The sequence below is a fragment of the Anabrus simplex genome, chromosome 1 (genome assembly GCF_040414725.1).
Source record: "Anabrus simplex isolate iqAnaSimp1 chromosome 1, ASM4041472v1, whole genome shotgun sequence".
Lineage (NCBI taxonomy): Eukaryota > Metazoa > Arthropoda > Insecta > Orthoptera > Tettigoniidae > Anabrus > Anabrus simplex.
Genome location: NC_090265.1, coordinates 990,390,112 through 990,409,934, shown reverse-complemented (window position 1 = coordinate 990,409,934; position 19,823 = coordinate 990,390,112). Strand labels below are relative to the sequence as shown.

Below are 19,823 nucleotides of genomic sequence, written 5' to 3'. Positions count from 1 at the left end.
TATGAAACCGCGATGCTAACCTAAGATAGGTAATAAATAATTAATGAAAATCCTCAAATAACCAATAAAATATATAACAATATCCTAAAGGCGTGATAGTACATATATCGCACCCTCGCACAATATGTATAACTGAGAGATATTATTTTCAGTATTTAATTATTATTATTATTATTATTATTATTATTATTATTATTATTATTATTATCTGTATTTCAGTTGTATATTTGTCATTCATATTTGTAATCTGGAAGGTCTCACATATGTGGTATGAGTAATTTGTTTTGTACAACGGCTGGGAAAACATTGCTATATTGAACTTGGAAAATTTGGATGAGACATGTGTCTACCCCAGTGTTTGATGAGATGTACTTGTTGTTGTCGTCAGGAAGTTGTATGAATCATGTGAATAGTCCAGAATCACATGAGCTTGTTATTGTACTCGGAAAGTTCTATGACTCATGTGAAACACCCTAGAGTTTGTTATTTTCTTGGGACCAAGAAGAAGTCCACGGCGTGGTCTTGACTAGAGGGTACACTCATGATTGGCTGGCCAGGATCAATCTAGGCGTATCATGTGAGAGGAAGTGGAATGCTGATGTCTATAAAGGTTTATCATACGGCGGGAAACCACACACATTGTACGGGAAGGAAGTAGTGCTAACACACACGGGAGTGAAACTGGATATACAGTACTGGAGTGACACTGCTGCACTATACTGGACTGGACTTCAAACGTTTGTGGAACGTAGTCTTGTTTGTGGAACGTAGTTTCTTTGTTTGTTTGTTTGTTTGTGAAAAGTGACTGACATACAACTTGGGCATTGTAGCACTTGTGGTGGTTTGGCATTATATGTTGGTGAAAGCTATCTCAGACTTTCCATAATTTATGTTCAGGATCGTCAAGCGTGTGTTGCTTAAATGCATATATCTTTACAACAAGTGTTAAAGTCAGTGAACACAGTATTACGAGATTTAGTATCTGAGTGATATTATAAGTGCCGATTATGAGAATCGGCAAGTCGTGTTAATGCAGAGACAGTGAAGGGTATTTATCTACATATATGTACATTGTTCAACGGACTAACCGCAAATGGTGGCTTAGTTCTCGGTTCCGTTTTCCCACTGTTTTCTTTGTTGTTGTTGTAAATATGGACTCTTCCAGTAATATTTTGTTTGTGTATTATAAGTGTATTTCGGTGTGTTGATGAGGTGCTCATGGACGGATTTTATTGAGAATGTAGTTAGATATTTTAGAATCAGTGCAGTTATTTAAGAACCTAGGTGCAGTTCCTACCTATTTAGTCGTTTTCAGAAGATTATGTAAGGCCTGAAGCAGATGTACCAGTACGCAGCTTTATGTACACGTCCTGGGAGAAAAAGAATTATCATGCTCTATCTAAATTCGAGGGATCCATTCTGGTGAACTCTGGCGTCCATACTACGGACATTTCGATTAATTATTTTTATTAATTTAATTTATATCAAGTATTTTATTAAGTTTTTGAGTAATTTTAATTATTTATTTGTTTATATATTTTTATTTATTCAGTCATTTATTTATTGGTATTTATACAAATAGCTACAATTGGCATCCTGCGTGGGGCAATGATGATAGTTAATATTTATTACTATTTATTAGTATTCACAAATTTTTACAAAGGAAAAGGCTAAAACAAAACCTTACTACTATTAACTAACCTAACATTACCCCATAATTTCACTAAAATATGTAACGATGAACTTAACAATACACAGATAGTTCAGAGTAAACCACTGTTTGCTTCTCAGATCTCTCTTGTCACAGTTAGGTCTAGCGAGCCTATGTTACTCCCACGATAATCAGAAAGACGTTGATGAAAATTTCATGACATTTCGTCCTGTAGTTTATGAGATTAGTACGGAAAACAATAAAAACTTTGTCTCTTTTTAACATTAGGATAGATTTGTGAAATTTGCCTGTCCTTTCTTGATGAAATTCGTAAAAAAACTCAATCCGCAAGCTCTAACGAATGTGTTAAGCCTGTACCCAGCCTTTCTCTTATAATCATGATTCATTGCTGTAAATCACGGCATGAGCGTACACCACTTGGAGGTATGTCGTTTACTACGCGTACTCGAACCACTTGGGCACGCTTGTCTGTGCCATATACTAGATAATGAACTGAGGAATAAAAGACAACTACCGTCTCCCCTGATAGCCACTACTCCAGCACAGAATTCCATAGACAATTGAAAAATATATATTGAATAGATTATCATCACAATTTTTGGCGACAACAAACACAGAATCCTTTACAGAACAAAACAAGAACTAGAGTTCCTAACTGCTCCACTGCTACTGCACAGAGGAAGCACGGCTAGATATATGAGTACTACCAAGCAGCATACGAGTGTCAATTAGCAGGCCGCAACGTGTCATCGCTACCACATGGTATAAAAAATAATCGTAGCTGCACGCGAGCGATCACTCTGAAATATTAGTTGTTGTTTGTGTTTTACCCCCTTAAGTTTACCCCTCATGGACTGAGTTTTTCAAAATATGATTCTTATCTGTTACTTGTGACCTTGGATTCGACATGCCATTCTGTGTTTGAAAACATTTATGTTTCAGCTCCCAAGTTTTAACTTTCCATTTATATCGTAAATTGTGTTCGACCGACTGGAATTTCATTGCGAAATATCTCGGTCATGTCCGCCTCTGTGGTGTAGTGGTTAGTGTGATTAGCTGCCACTCCCGGAGGCCCGGGTTCGATTCCCGGCTTTGCCACGAAATTTGAAAAGTGGTACGAGGGCTGGAACGGGGTCCACTCAGCCTCGGGAGCTCAACTGAGTAGAGGTGGGTTCGATTCCCACCTCCGCCATCCTGGAAGTGGTTTTCCGTGGTTTCCCACTTCTCCTTCAGGCAAATGCCGGGATGGTACCTAACTTAAGGCCACGACCGCTTCCTTCCCTCTTCCTTGTTTATCCCTTCCAATCTTCCCATCCCCCACCAAGGCCCCTGTTCAGCATAGCAGGTGAGGCCGCCTGGGCGAGGTACTGGTCATCCTCCCCAGTTGTATCCCCGACCCAATGTCTCAGGCTCCAGGACACTTCCCTTGAGGCGGTAGAGGTGGGATTCTTCACTGTGTCCGGGGAAAAAACCAACCCTGGAGGGTAAACAGATTAAGAAAGAAAGAAAGAAAGAAGAAATATCTCGGTCATAAATACTACGTAGGCCTACTCAATGTTGTGAATTATATTGCGTTAATATGCAGTGTGTGAAGCAGTGGTTATGCAGAGTTAAGATGAGAAAAACGAGGCACGTACTTGAAGAAAAATTTAAAAGACATGTTTTTGTAGTGTACGGTTTTGGAAAACTTACCTATGGTGGTGAGCGTCAGTGTGGACCAGTAGAAGCAGTAGATGTACTGACGAGACAAAGTGCTGTTCTTCCCACCGTTGATGCTGTACACCCAGTTGTCGGAGTCGAAACCGATCGCGTAGCTTATTGCAAAATAGAAGCACGCATTCCAGTGGATGAGCACGAGTATAGCCAGCACCACCTGAAACAAGGAATTATGCAGACTAGTTTGTGAATATTATTTCTTTCACTTTCTCTGCTCAGTAATGTTTTTCAGTAACAAATTTACGTAGCCTGAATCAAGGTCATGCTCGGTCCTTAAACTCCATACACACTCGTGTTTATGATGTTTCAGTGAAAGCGTGTAAACATCAAACAGGAAATAGGTTATGCTCTATTGAACAGTTTGAGATTCGAAACCCACGGACTGAGAATCCATCTTAAAGAGATATGGCATTACCATTACCATCTTTCGGATTATTTGCAGATAATTTTACATGTATTTATTTAAACTCAGTCTGTAATTTATTTCATTTACAGCTATTATTTACATTTGGTTTTTACATTATTACAGTCATTACTTTACAGCGCTCGCCTCTGTGGTGTAGTGATTAGTGTCATTAGCTGCAACCCCCGGAGGCCCGGGTTCGATTCCCGGCTCTGCCACGAAATTTGAAAAGTGGTACGACGGCTGGAACGGGGTCCATTCAGTCTCGGGAGGTCAACTGAGTAGAGGTGGGTTCGATTCCCATCTCAGCCATCCTGTAAGTTGTTTTCCGTGGTTTCCCACTTCTCCTCCAGGCAAAATGCCGGGATGGTACCTAACTTGAGGCCACGGCCGCTTCTTTCCCTCTTCCTTGTCGCTCCCTTCCAATCTCCCATCCCCCCGCAAGGCCCCTGTTCAGTATAGCAGGTGAGGTCGCCTGGCCGAGGTATTGGTGATACTCCCCAGTTGTATCCCCCGACCTAGAGTCTGAAGCTTCAGGACACTGCCCTTGAGGCGGTAGAGGTGGGATCCCTCGCTGAGTCCGAGCGAAAGGGCAACCCTGGAGGGTAAACAGTTTAAGAAGAAGAAGACTTTACAGCACCATGTCAGTGGTAAACTTTAGTTAACTTATTAACTTTACCTCACAACAGTTGCTTAAAATGACAGCCACCAACGTCAATGTAAGTATGACATCGAAGTACGAGGTTCTGCCACACCCTTTCAAACACAGCGTGTACCTAAATTCCTATTAAACACTTTTGAGTATCTTGAAGCGGGGACCGAGTATAGAATATTTCGAACAGAAACCCATATCTACTACAAGCAAAACACACCACGCGTTTCAATGACCGGAGCGGAGCACGCGTGATGTGAGTATAATGGTGTGTCAGTAAGAGAAGCGAAAACGCGTTGCTTCTGCGCAGGTGACGTCACGCGGGGAGCACTGCGAGAAACTGGCTCCACGGTTATATGGCTTGCCGCAGTTGTATTTTTAGTGTGATACACATGCGTTATGTATTAAAACTTTTTCTCCAGGGCAAATAAAAGCATTAATGAACCGTGAAAATAACATCAATAAAATATTTCGTTGGACTTCAGACGATAAATGAAATGAAATGGCGTATGGCTTTTAGTGCCGGGAGTGTCCGAGGACACGTTCGGCTCGCCAGGTGCAGGTCTTTTGATTTGACTCCCGTAGGAGACCTGCGCTTCGTGATGAGATTGAAATGATGATGAACACGACATATACACCCAGCCCCCGTACCAACGAAATTAACCAATGATGGTTAAAATTCCCGACCCTGCCGGGAATCGAGCCCGAGACCCCTGTGACCAAAGGCCAGCACGCTAACCATTTAGCCATGGAGCCGGACTTCATACGATATATCAGCAGCTGTATCATTGCGAAGTGTCAGTCCAAAGACATACCGTTGCCTAAGAGCCCACCATTACCCGTTTCTGACTCCTTCAATATTGAGCTCATGGGCAGCATGTATCAATGTAGAACAGGGTATAATACGCGATTTGTTTTAATGGAAACAAGGCCCGTGAGTTTAGCCGTCAAGAGCGTTTAACTGTTCTGGTATTTGATGAAATGTATTTATCGAATGCAATTTGCATCGATGAGAAACTGCAACAGAGAATAGGACCACACAAGACTTGACAAATCGTCATAGCTAGAGGCTTAGTTAAGTGTGGATGACTCCAGGGCGCATTAATATGCTCGAAGCTTTCGAAGTTATGCTATCAAAAGAACCAATTAATCAGGAAAGCTTGAAATACATTGCTGGCTATATCGCTCACAATTTTCGCGACAAATATTCCTATTTAGGTACAAGTGATCGGCAGCCATAAACAAACAAACAAACAAACAAACAAACAAACAAACAAACAAACAAACAAACAAACAAACAAATTGGTTTCAATGTGTCTTAAGAGAAAATTTAATGAGTTCCAGTTACGAGTTACTGAGAGTTACAAATATACTGGAGAAAGAATGTAATGACCTTCACCGTAACTCTCTTTGCGGAGAACCCCACATATTTGACAAACTAATAGAGAGAACCATGAACAATTACCGCTAACGGTGAAAATTCCTCGAGAAATGATTTTAACCTTAGCGCACACAAGATCTTGTATTCGTTTAAAACGGTTAAACAGGAAGAAAATTAGATAATACTCTGAGAGAAACGTCTAAGAAAATGTCTAACATTATAAACTGCTAGAGCTATAACTTTTATGTGTAAGGCATTCATTACTTGAATGTAAGAGTAAAATACTTAGAATATGAATGACATAATAATAAACTGACTGTATTGACATATTAGTGGTCTCTCGATTGCAAACGAATACATTTTGAACGACGCGCTCTCTTCACAGAGCGAGAAATGTTACCGCCTTCCTTGCTTTGCTACCAGGGTGACGTCACTGCGGTAGACTCGAGGCCGACGAGAAAGACAGGCCGCGGCGCGCACGTCATACACTGAATGTCACGTGACTCGGCCGGTCTTACTGTAGAGAATGCATGAATGCATGAATGCATGAATGAAGTGAAGAACGTTGAGGTTATATACACATTTTTGTAAATAAATACTTACTTACACTTCCGCACACAACACTATGAATGTTAGGAACTGTTGCACAACACCAACATATTCAAATAAACACAAAATCTCCGTTATTTCCTTCCATAATCCACAACAAACTAGCAATAACACCGCAAGAACTTATGTAATAACCGGCTTCGCTCTGGCATTCCTGGGACTGGTCTCGTCACGTGACATTAGTGGACCGTGGCCTGTCTCTCACGTTGGCCTCGGGTAGACTGGATGCGCAGTGACACACCATTGTACTTACATCATGGGAGCACGTACGTTTTTGTTGCAGTGCTTCTCCGTCCACTTAACTGAACGGCTCAACGTGGCGATCACTCACTTCTACACAAACATGGTACCTGGGCATCATGTTCCGACACACTCGCTCACAAACACCTGACTCTCACCCGGAGGCCACGGGTTCGATTCCCGGCTAGATCTGGGATTTTTATCTGGATCTGAGGACTGCTTCGAGGTACGAGTACCCGCAGATCTGTATGAAAGGAAAGAAACCCTGCTATTAATGAGAACAATTTTCTTAGAAATTAATTGGCCATTCCTCTCCTCTTTCAAGGGTTGACGAAACAGACACGAACCCTGCTTTATTGCCCCACTTTCCGGCCAGTTTTAGATAGAAGGGATAGTGTGAATAGCAGGGAAGACTAGTGTTGTGACATAGATGGGAAGTATTTGAGCCGCAACTTGCTGCACCTTTTTTTTTTGCCTCTTAACGCTTACACTATTTTAGAAACTTTCGCTGCTACACTCGGCAGAATGAACCACTCGGCTGGGCTGACTATAGCATAGCTCCCGCATGCTGTAAGTTAGTGATCCGCAAAGTGATGGGCGCGTCCCTTGGGAACGGAGAGTATTCTGTCTTGTCGACTGATACGTGTTCAGGACTTCAGTGTGTGGTGGAGTGGTTACGAGAATTAATTGTGCGAGTTATGTGTCTTTATCTTGTCTGGAGTCGAACCAAGTGTACAGTCGTCGTATGTCGTGATCGCCAAAGTTCGTGTGTTCGAACCTGTATACCTGGAAATGCTGAGTGAAATCACTGGTGCATGTGAAGTCAAATCAAAGATGAGACCTCTCAATCAAGATTACGAAGTAGCCCGTTCCAGGTAAATACGAGCCAGTCGGAGACTCGCTGTAAGGGCAAGATATTTTTGTTATTAGCCACTAATTAGTCAAATGCTGTCATTCTTTGATTAAATTAGTCCATCAAAACAGTCAGTGTTTATTCGTCACAGTATTAATACGGAACAAATATCCAGTCCCCGAGTGAAACGAATTAATAAGACGCGGCTAAAATACCCGGCTCTACCGAAAATCAAACCCGGACCACTATGAATCGAAGGCCCCTACGCTAACTATTCGGACAACGAACCAGATCTCTGGGCCTAGTTCGAACCATTCAGATTTGATTTCACAGTTCTACTGGGAACGTCGCACAAGGCGCTATGATAAGGCTACAGCTGAGGGTACGTTGGATACATCTGAAAGAGCGTAGGGAAACAGCACAAAGACTACGACGAAATGTTAACATGTCCTCAGCAGACAGAAAAAAACAAGGAAATCGTAAGTTCAGTTTAATTTTTGGAAAGGTGGCCGGAAATATGACCCCTAAAAATAAAGCAAGCAAGAATACAGACTTAAAGCTTTACGCGACGGCTAATCTTAATGGAAATCCGGATCACAGTAACGTGACTTAACATCTCTAAAATCCCACATGCGTTGGTTAGGAGCCGAATTGTAGCTATCTTTGTGAGAGGAGATAGTGAGTATATCACTTAGTAGTCACGCCCCAAGCTGACATGTCAATCAGTTTTATATCGTGTGGCAGTCCATGAGCATTGGTCTAATAAGCTGCAGGTTACGATGTTCTGTATTTTTATGAAACAGATGCCTTACCCATCCTTCATTAAGCTCGAATTCACATCGGTGATCTGATCCGAAATTTAAAAACAGGTCAGTGGGTAAACCAAAAGAATAAAGGGACTGAAAGGTAAAGCCGATGAGTTCAGTGAGCTGTGCAATTGATCAAGTGATTCAGTTATATGAAGTGTTAACGTTAGGTTCAGAAGTCCTCCTACCGATCTCTAAAAATACATTTAAAACTCGTGGAGTTACGGGAAGAGATTATAGATGTAATAAAGACTGGAAGGATGAAAGGTAAAATTCCCTTTAACCGCTGTATCGGACTAGAACTTTTATGAGAATCTATATAAAAATGTATACTATAATAGGCCAACGGCCGTAGCCGTGTTGAAACACCGGATCCCGTGAGATCAACAACGTAATATGCCCTAACTCCATATGAGCACTGCCCACAGGTTTGGAACTGAATCCAGGCTTTTGGCATGCAATCTAGTGATTAGAAATTGTATACCATCACCTCCCCTACCCTGCCAGCCAACATTCTGATGGTGAAAAGCTTTTCGACCAACGGGCTCGAACTTGCTAACCACGGTGCCTTAACGACCATTCCTACCAGGTGGGCTGTTATCCGTATTTACTAACTCCCTTTTTAGAGGTACTTTCACTTTTCTCAGGTGTTAACTAGGTACCAAGGAATTAATATTGGAGGTTTTTGTTTCTGTTAATATTGTATAACTACTTACGCTGTGTTTATGATTATTACTACTACTTTGCCCGGCTCCATGGCTAAATGGTTAGCGTGCTGGCCTTTGGTCACAGGAGTTCCGGGTTCGATTCCCGGCAGAGTCGGGAATTTTAACAATTGGTTAATTTCTCTGACACGGAGACTGGGTATATGTGTCGTCTTCATCATCATTTCATCCTCATCACGACACGCAGGTCGCCTACGGGATTCAAATCGAAAGACCTGCATTTGGCGAGCCAAACTTGTCCTCGGACTCTCCCGGCACTAAAAGCCATACGCCATTTCATTTCATACTACTACTTTACCTTGTTAACACGCTATGGATATGGAGCCAAGCTTTGCATTCGAGAGACGAGTGGTTCGAGCCCCAACGTCGGCTGTCCTGAGAATGGTTTTCTGTAGCTACCCATTTTCAGTTCCAGGAAAATGCCGGAACAATTCCAAATACAACCGCCTTACCCAATTTCATTCACCATCATTCATTTCATCGTCATTAACTCCTCAGCTGACGCTGGCGTCAGGAAGAGAACCCAGTACCGGTAGTAAAAACACGCCATATAATTTCATCTCAACTCATCCCCGACCCCGTAACGGGTAGATATACAGTCATGTATACTACTACCTACTATTCTAAGAGACAATTATTATTTCCCATAACAGTGGTGTGTAAAATGCAGCCCGCCTTTTTGGCTGAATGATTAGCGAACTAACCTTTGGTTAAGAGGGCTCTGGGTCCGATATCTGGTCAGATCGAGGATTGTAACTTTTCTGCTTAATTTATCTAGCTCGGGGACTGGGTGTTTGTGTTCGTCCTAACACACGTCTTCATGTAGATTTTCCGACACAGAAAGTGAGCGCGTTGAAAAAATCCTAGGTCCAACTGTACAGTGACGGGCATACTAGTTCGACACTCAAGGGCAATCAAGCATAACTTACATAGCAGCTGCTATCATAATTGAATTATCTTCTATGATTGTGGGAAACAATTAGTTAGCACCGTTTCCTTAAATACGAGCGAGGAATAATAATAATAATAATAATAATAATAATAATAATAATAATAATAATAATAATAATAATAATAATAATAATAATAATAATAATAATAATAATAATGGACAATCACTAGCTCAGAAAGAAATAGAATAGAAGGTTTGAAATGTGGTGTTTACCGAATAATGCTGAAGGTTAGGTGGGTAGATCGAATCACGAATGCAGAGATACTGAATCGAATTACTGAGAGAACGATTTGACGAAATTTGACCAGAAGAAGAGACAGAAAATGGGGCATATGTTAAGACAGCCAGGACTTATTCAGTTAGTCTTTGAGGGAAGTGTAAGTGGTTAGAATGGTAGAGGTTGACCAAGGTTTGAATATGAAATGAAATGGCGTATGGTTTTTAGTGCCGGGAGTGTCCGAGGACAAGTTCGGCTCGCCAGGTGCAGGTCTTTCGATGCGACTCCCGTAGGCGACATGCGCGTCGTGATGAGGATGAAATGATGATGAAGACAACACATACAGCCATGCCCCGTGCCAGCAAAATGAACCAAAAATGGTTAAAATTCCCGACCCTGATGGGAATCGAACCCAGGACTTCTGTGATCAAAGGCCAGCACGCTAACCATTTAGTCATGGAGCCGGACAAGGTTTGAATATGACAAACAGATTAGAGTAGATGCAGGATGTAGTAGTTACGAAGAAATGAAACGATTAGCACATGATAGGAGGGTATGGTGGACTACATCAAACTACTCTATGAAATGATGACCCAAACAATAATAATAATAATAATAATAATAATAATAATAATAATAATAATAATTTTATCTTAAGGCTGAATCCCCCCGCAGGTGGGGTCAGTAGAATATATCCGCGGTATCTCTCTACCTGTTGTAGGAAGCGACTAAAAGGAACAAGCCAGGGGCTCATAAGTTGGGACTACGGAGCCTCTAACAGAGTTTGGCATTGCTCCTAACTTTCACTTTTGCTATCCCACCACTCCTCGTTAACTCTCGCTCTCCTCCCACCCCAATGGTGTTAGGTTTACGAAGCTTAGGGAGTCTTTCATTTTGACGCCGTTTGTGACCCTTCCCTCTCATTTGCCGATACCTTTATTCTTCGAAGGCACGGACTCTCCCATTTTCTTCCCTGATCAGTGTAACGGGATGGTGATTGCCCAGTTCTACTTCATCTTAAAACAATAATCATCACAACCATCAAGAGTACCATCTCCATTTAAGGGCAGAATACATCGTTAATCAATATTTACTGTGTGTATGAGTTCTGCCCTCTGTGGTCTGTGTTGTAATGGCTATATCTGTATTTAATTGGAACGACAGAAGGAAGAGGCTGTGGTTTTAGAAAGAGTACTAGTCCATAATTTGCGTTAAAGTGAAATGAAATATCATGTATATTTATTGAAGGATAGTCAATAATACTTTCATTTCCCAAGTTCATAGGTGTAGCCAGCAGTTTACCACGCCAAATACCCTGGTCTCTATGTGCGGATACACAATCACTTTAAGTCCTGAAAAAGACCAGTATGTAGGAAGTAGCAGTATTTCGAACCCATACCCTTTGAGACGACAGAGTCTATGCAAGAGCAAAATAACGCTCGTTTCAAGCAGGACTTAACCACAGATTTCTCCTCTCTTTTATTTTTAACCACTCTCTAAATGAAAAGAGCTATGTAAAGTGACTTTGAAACATCAGTGGTGTGTACAGAAGCGTTAATTCAATTCAGCACATCAGGTCTCACCACTCCTTCTAACAGACTCTCTCACACAGGTCTCATAAATTCTCTAATTCAATTCTTCACTGTATCACGTTCTCTCTCTATTATTTGACTGTTGCCCTAAAGCTCTCCGTAACTAAAACGTACCTCTACCTAAGGTATAAGGAAAGGATCTGGAGAAAGTTAATTCATTGCAGTGAGGGTAGTTGAGGAGCTAATATAGGGAGGTTACAGAACTATCTGCACAAATAAATGAGTTAGAGAGCACCAAGACGAACTTATTTTAGATAGAAATATATGTCCGCTTAAGTCAGCTATTGGAGCGACAAGATGTTTTCCAAGTTGTTGGTGCGGGTGATGTATGAAGATACGTACAGCCTAATTCACTTTTCTTTTAGAATAGAATAGAATACTCCCATCCCCTAGTTCCGGGTCCCCTGGAACTGGGTAGAGAATAACCATTTATTGCAATTCATATTGTTCTGATACATGCATAATATTCTTATTACATTTAAATTTATCTACTACTACCTAAAAATTGCACTTACACCTAATTACTACTTCCAGCTAAATTCTACATTGTAGTTTAAAACAATTAAGTTTATTTTTGTCCTAGGCAATAACAGTGTTTTATTGTTTTCGACAACATGTATCTTACTTTTACTATTCATTGGCGCAAGTATTTGTTTGTTATGAGTTCGAACAGCTTTCTCCACAGCTTACAGGAGACACCGTGAATTCTCGACCTACAGCTACGGAATTCCGGCAGGTGAGTAAGACACAGTTCATCTATTGCAAGCCAAGCAGATTCACATGCAATTTAAAACATTAGCAGTGATAATAACATAACAACCATGATTCTCAACGTTGATTTGTTCTTGGTTTCTTTTCATTCTTTTAGTTAGAGCTAATCTCTTTCCATTTCCTTCTGCCAGAGACTTCTTAAAAAAAAAAAAAAAAAAAAAAAAAAACTTCGCTATTCGTCCTGGTGTGATCCATTCTTTGTTTAACAATTTAGCTATTGTATAGAATTCCTTCTCTAAACACCCTCACTAGATGAGCCTCTTCCATTATTTCTCCACAGAATAAACAATGATTTTCATTATGTTACTCTCTCAGCCACTTATTTTTATATATTCCCATTAGCCACCACACCACACCTGTTAGTTCTCTATTTGGGAGTCTTTCTTTCCTTATTGACATATTTTGAATAATTTCACAAAATTCTGATAATGTTATTTTCGTTTCACATTCTGCCCTAATCATCTGTTTCTCCATGTCCTTCAGTCTGATCGTTACTTTTTGATTAATCTCTTCTCTTCACTGTGCATCCCTTGATCCCAGTATTCTCCTATTCCTATTCTGTCTAGCATACTTTTCACTTTCGTCAGCCAATAATCACCATCTAGGTGTTTCATCTGGTGTTGGTATGCTAGGTTCAATATTTCTCTCCCACCTCCCCTTCTTAACCAATATTTTAGTACTTTTCTGGTTATATTTGCCTGGATGCTGATATCCTTTCATAGACTTCTAGCTCCACTATTTGCTGTACAATTTTTCTTCTTCTTTTATTATACAAAGTGATCGAATGTACGACTATCAGCATCAATGAATGGATTACGGCGTCGACACATATAAATTGATTATCGCACACAATCGAAAACTTCGGCGCATCACGAAGGGTTCCAGCGGCTACAACAACTCTTGCGACGTGATATTCTTGAGATTTAACGAGTGTCTAGTACACGGGCTGCCTGGAATTTCCTCAGAGAAAGAAACTTAGGCATGCGAGATTGGGTGATGGTCAACCCGGCGTATCCACTACTTCACAAATATGGCTGTCAGATGATCCTTCCGGCATTGCTGATGTGTGTAGGCGGCCCATCGTGTTGGAACCACATTATTCTTCGAATATTCGGTGGAATATCGTGTAGACGTTCTGCTAACAAGTCTCTGAGGAACGTGAGATAGGTCTGTCTGTTGAGGCGAGCAGTCGGGAATGTATGGTTCAGTCAATTAGTTATGAACGATACTAGCTCACACACAGACAGCCAACCGTTGTTGAGAAGCAAGAGGTCTTGTGGCACATGGATTTCCTAACACTCAAACACATAAATAGTGCTGAATAAAGCCTCCCTCACACGTGAAACAACACTCAATTCTGTAAACGAGCGTAGATGGAAAAAAAGGGGATACATCGCCATCCGTTGCAGGAACCAGCGTGCAAACTTCACGCGACGAGGATAAACATCGCTTTGTAATGCCAAGACCCGTTGAAGCTGGAAAGGATACAACTGATGCTCGTGTAACACCCTACACACAATGGCGTGGTGTACACCGAGATACTGTACAACGATTCGTGTTCTTCGGTTTGGTTTTTCATCAAACTGTCGCATAATGTCTTCATCGATAGCAGGAATACGTACACCTACGGTTCGCTCTTGGTTTGTACCTCCCATGTTTGCACGAAAGGTTCATATTTCTGTAGCTGCCAATACGCACGTGCGAATATTTGATTGTTTGGAACTCGTCTGCTGGAGAAGTGTTGTCGGTACGCAGTAACTCTTCCATTGCCGTCGGTAGCGCAATGCACCAGGTGCATGTGCACCAATTCATTTGTCGTGAAACGCTCCGTGTAACTGTGGACGTGGAGGACAAGCGAATACAGCTAATTCTTCCCCATTTCACCATTCTAGTCAGTAACAGACCAAACTGGCCCAAAGAAACAGCTTTTTATACAACCCCTAGCGCCAAGAGCTGACTTCAGAGGACATACTTTCCTATCGAAAATAATTTGGTCTTGGTGTTCTCTAGCTCCTGTATCAATTTGTACATATTATTTTGCAACTTCCTGTATGTGTATAGGAAACAGTGACTTACACTGTGGATAGAATACACAGGAAAGGAACAGAAGAGGAAAAATGTCGGCTTTAGCGTTCGTCAGTGAATAGGAGAAGAATGGTGGTGATCATTGTAGACAAATAGACGCTGTTGTGTGGCTAAGGGAGGGGGCGAGGGAGATAGACGAGACAAGAGAATGGGCGGGTATATAATGTTAAGGCCCGGTACTCTACTGGATCTAAGCACTAGTTGACGCCAATTTCGGAATCTCCTGTAGATGAGTAACTTCGTCTCTCATAAGCAACAAATACTGCATAGTAGGTCTCACGCGCAGTTTCTTGTGAATCATCTTTACAAATACTGAACTTGTATTGACCGGGCGAGTTGGCCGCGCGGTTAGGAGCGCGCAACTGTGAGCTCACATCCGGGAGATAGTGGGTTCGAGCCCTACTGTCGGTAGCCCTGACGATGGTTTTCCGTGGTTTCCCATTTTCGCACCAGGCAAATGCTGGGGCTGTACCTTAATTAAGGCCACGGCCGTTTCCTTCGCATTCCTAGGCTTTTCCTGTCCCATCGTCGCCATAAGACCTATCTGTGTCGGTGCGACGTAAAGCAAAAAAGAACCTGTATTGTTTGTTATGTACTGCACCTTACATATCCGGAAGGCGTTGGGATAGCCCGTGCATGTCTCTGTTCGGTCGAAGAACTGGTTCATGCGAGGCATTCTGAGCAGGCGATTGAGGCGAACAATGACGGGGCATGGCACCCGCAGGTGGCAGGAGGAAGATGGCCACCAGATGTACACCAAGTCGGTAGGCAGTAGACTGAGGATGTCCAGGATCCAGCCCGAGGACTTGAGGTAATGTAGTCTGAGCCGCTTGGCGTCTCTCACCATCAGTCCTTGCTCCAAGTAGCCTGCAATGTAACACAAACATCTGTCAATTAGCAAGTGTGTTATGTCGACACTATCTACTGGATTGAGAAAATTATTATTATTATTATTATTATTATTATTATTATTATTATTATTATTATTATTATTATTATTAATATCCAATACAAATGAACCCTATTTTGACATATTTTACGGTTATAGTTGAAACATACATGCAGACACACATATATACATACATGCATAACATAATGATCGTGATTTACAGAACCAGTTTACGAAAGATGCGATGAATGAAAATGAGGAAATCTTTGTAACAGAATTTCTGTATGAAAATATGATATAGTGGTTGTGAAAGTTGAATATTACAGCAGTTCAAATGAGAGTTCAAATCAAATCTTGCTCTTGCAAACACAGGACAATAAAATATTACATGATCAACTGTTTGAGTAGACCCACAAAAGCAAGAATAGTCACCTGTCAAAATAATTTTTAAACTTTCAAAATATTATTTAAAATTTCCATGGCCTGACATGAATTGTGTTAACTCAAAATTTGGCTCCAAAAGTTTGCACTGAAATCGGTTATAAACTGTGGGAAAATATAGTCTTCTAGTAACGGATCCATTTGAAGCAGAGGTCCAAAGGAGGTTTCACTGATTCCAAATACGAATATGTTCCCTGATTTGTCTTCTTGCATAACGTAAGGGAGAATTGTCGTACAAGACTTCCAGATTTGATTGAGCAGCAGATTTTGCTAGTTGATCAGCTCTCTCACTTCCAGTGGATCCAATGTGTCCACGAATCCAGGAAATGCGGATATGCCGGTTTTGTTGAGCTGTAGTTCTTATAGCAGCTGCTAACGGGTTCATATTATATTTGTTGTCTATAGACTGCAATTCAGCTTGTGATTCACTGAGTATTTGGACCATGTTGTTGTTGTCTTGGCCCCGCTGTATTGCACATTTAATGACTAGTAATGCAGTTCTGCCTGAAAGACCAAACAGCAGGAGGAGGGTTTATACGGCGCTGAAAAATCTTTATCCTATCCGTATAAACTAGACTACAAAAGCACACCCAACAAGGTCCTTACCGTCATTGCTTTATGTACGAGAGCCATCAGCATAAATGATGCAGTCATGAGTATCTATGCATTTGTTACGGAGAATCTTCTTGAACAATCTTGGATGACCAGACTGTAAAAAGTGGCATTGTTGTTCTATAACAGTATTGATGATAGGCTCAGGTGATGGCCTGTTTTTCTAAAGCAATGTCAGTTCGGCTAGTACAACTGCAGTCAAAATGAGCGGCTCAATTCCAGCAATAATAAGTGCTGCACCGGTAGAAGTTATCCGGTAAGTTCGGGAGATCCGGAGCGCAAAGCCTAATTGAAATTACAATATTTTATTCATGGCCCATTTCTTTCCCAGTGCGTTTCAGAAAGAATAGGCACAGCATAGAATCAGAAAAATAAGATATGGCCTTGTACAATTCATGAAGGCCATTCATGCGATCAAGGATATCAAGGAATTCAGTCCTTATTAAAGATACTCTAATCGAATAACAGTCAATTTTACAGAATGTTATACTGTAGACTAATCATAATCATAAGAATTTTTGTTTATTTTCTAATACCAACATATGTAATATGTTATAACCGCGTGTCGGGTCAAGTAGGGAAAAGTTGACGATCTGAAAATATGTTCGTAGGAGAGATCTGCTACTTACTTGACAGTTGTGAAGTTGAAGGATATTGAAACAATGGTAGAATACATGTAATGAGAATAGGAAATCCAAGAAAAAGGAGAAGAAGAAGAAGAAGAAGCCAGGATTAACCTCTACTGGCAACCGCGATGCTATTTCTCTGATTGCAGGATTCTCAGGAACACAGCCCTCATTCATCACCAAGCTTATATTTAATTATATCGACTACACTACACAAGGTAAACAATCTATGTCAATGAAGTGCTTTCTTTCGTAAATCAAAGTCATGCTTAGCGACTGACTTCCGGGACAGCAATAGCTGAAGTTTGACGTCCTCCAGGTTCGAATTAATCAAGATTTCCTGTGCCTTGTTTTGAAATGTCCGTCGATTATTCCAATGTAGAACTCGGGCACTCACTTGATTTCATTTTTAATTCTTTGAGTGCCAAATATAATCTGATCGTATCATTTATTTCATTAGCGCTGATCTCGTGTTACGAGTCAGAGAATATTGTAACTGTGTCATGACCAACTGGGATGTTTGTGCAAATTTCCTTGGCCGTATATTTTCAATCAATAAATACTGATCTGCATTTAGGGCATTCGCCCAGATGGCAGATTCCCTGTTGTTTTCCTAGCTTTTTCTTAGACTATTTCAAAGAAATTAGATTATTGAACATCTCCCTTGGTAAGTTATTCCTATCCGTAACTCCCCTTCCTATAAATGAATATTTGCCCCAATTTGTCCTCTAGAATTCCAACTTTATCTTCATATTGTGATCTTTCCTACTTTTAAAGACGCCACTCAAACTTATTCGTCTACTAATGTCATTGCACGCCATCTCTTCACTGACAGGTCGGAACATACCACTTAGCCGAGCAGCTCGTCTTCTTTTTCCCAACTCTTCCCAGCCCAAACTTTGCAACATTTTCGTAACGCTACTCTTTTGTCGGAAATCAACCAGAACAAATCGAGCTGCTTTTCTTTGGATTTTTACCAGTTCCTGAATCAGGTAATCCTAGTGAGGGTCCCATACACTGGAACCATACTCTAATTGGGGTCTTACCAGAGACCCTCTGCTTTACATCCTTACTACAATCCCTAAACACCCTCATAACCTTGTGCAGAGACCTGTACCCTTTATTTACAATCCCATTTATGTGATTACCCCAATGAAGATTTTTCCTTATATTAACCCTCAAGTACACGCGCCAGATCTTAGGACGTAGGCACACGCGTGGGGGTGCTTTCCACCCCACATATCATTGTATTGTAAAATATGAATTACTGTATTAATTGGAGACTTTAAGATAAATTATGTACGAATGACTCTTTCTGCAGTGATCCAGCCAGAAAGGTGCAAGAGCGGGGAGAGCACAGAAAAGTTATTCGTACATTTCACTAGGAAATAAAATGACTTGGGGTGGATTCCACGCCATACGCGTGTGTTTGAGGGTTAACTCCTAGATACTTACAATGATCCTCAAAAGGGACTCTCACCCCATCAACGCAGTAATTGAAACTGAGAGGACTTTTACTATCTGTGAAACTCACAACCTGACTTTCAACCCCGTTTATCATCATACCATTGCCTTCTGCCCATCTCACAACATTATCGAAGTCACGTTGCAGTTGCTCATAATCTTGTAACTTATTTATTACTCTATACAGAATAACATCATCCGTAAAAAACCGTACCTCTGATTCCACTTGTTTACTCATATCATTTATATACATAAGAAAACATAAAGGTCAAATAATACTGCCTTGAGGCATTCCCCTCTTAATTATTACAGGGTCAGATAAAGCTTCGCCTACTCTAATTCTCTGAGATCTATTTTCTAGAAATATAGCAACCCATTCAGTCACTCTTTTGTCTAGTCCAATTGCACTCATTTTTGCCAGTAGTCTCCCATGATCCACCCTATCAAATGCTTTAGAGAGGTCAATCGCGATACAGTCCATTTGACCTCCTGAGTCCAAGATATCTGCTATATCTTGCTGGAATCCTACAAGTTGAGCTTCAGTGGAATAACCTTTCCTAAACCCGAACTGCCTTCTATCGAACCAGTTATTATTTTCGCAAACATATCTACTATAATCAGAAATAATGCTTTCTCAAAGCGTACATGCAACGCATGTCAAACTTATTGGCCTGTAATTTTCTGCTTTATGTCTATCACCCTTTGCTTTATACACAGGGGCTACTATAACAACTTGCCATTCATTTAGTATAGCTCCTTCAACCAATCAATAATCAAATAAGTACTTCAGATATGGTACTATATACCAACCCATTGTCTTTAGTATATCCCCAGAAATCTTATCACCGAACTCGATAGCTGCAGTCGCTTAAGTGGGGCCAGAATCCAGTAATCGGGAAATAATGGGTTCGAGTCCCACTGTCGAGAGTCCTGAAAATGGTTTTCCGTGGTTTCCCATTTTCACACCAGGAAAATGCCGGGGCTGTACCTTAATAAGGCCACGGCCGCTTCCTTCCACTTCCTAGGCCTTTCCTATCCCATCATCGCCATAAGACATATCTGTGTCGGTGCGACGTAAAGCACAAAAAATCTTATCAATTCCAGCCGCTTTTTTAGT

The 19,823-nt window shown here is 41.0% G+C and overlaps 1 protein-coding gene across 1 annotated transcript in view; it reads right to left on the bottom strand.

Moving 5' to 3' along the window:
* The window catches only part of CngA (Cyclic nucleotide-gated ion channel subunit A), a 204,542-nt gene that overhangs the window by 74,100 nt on the left and 110,619 nt on the right, over positions 1 to 19,823 (bottom strand). The window contains exons 5-6 of the mRNA XM_067148987.2: positions 15,276 to 15,541; positions 3,365 to 3,545 (exon numbers count right to left, since the gene is read on the bottom strand). Of these exons, the coding sequence (XP_067005088.2) occupies positions 3,365 to 3,545; positions 15,276 to 15,541 (447 nt within the window). The remainder of the gene's footprint in view (positions 1 to 3,364; positions 3,546 to 15,275; positions 15,542 to 19,823) is intronic.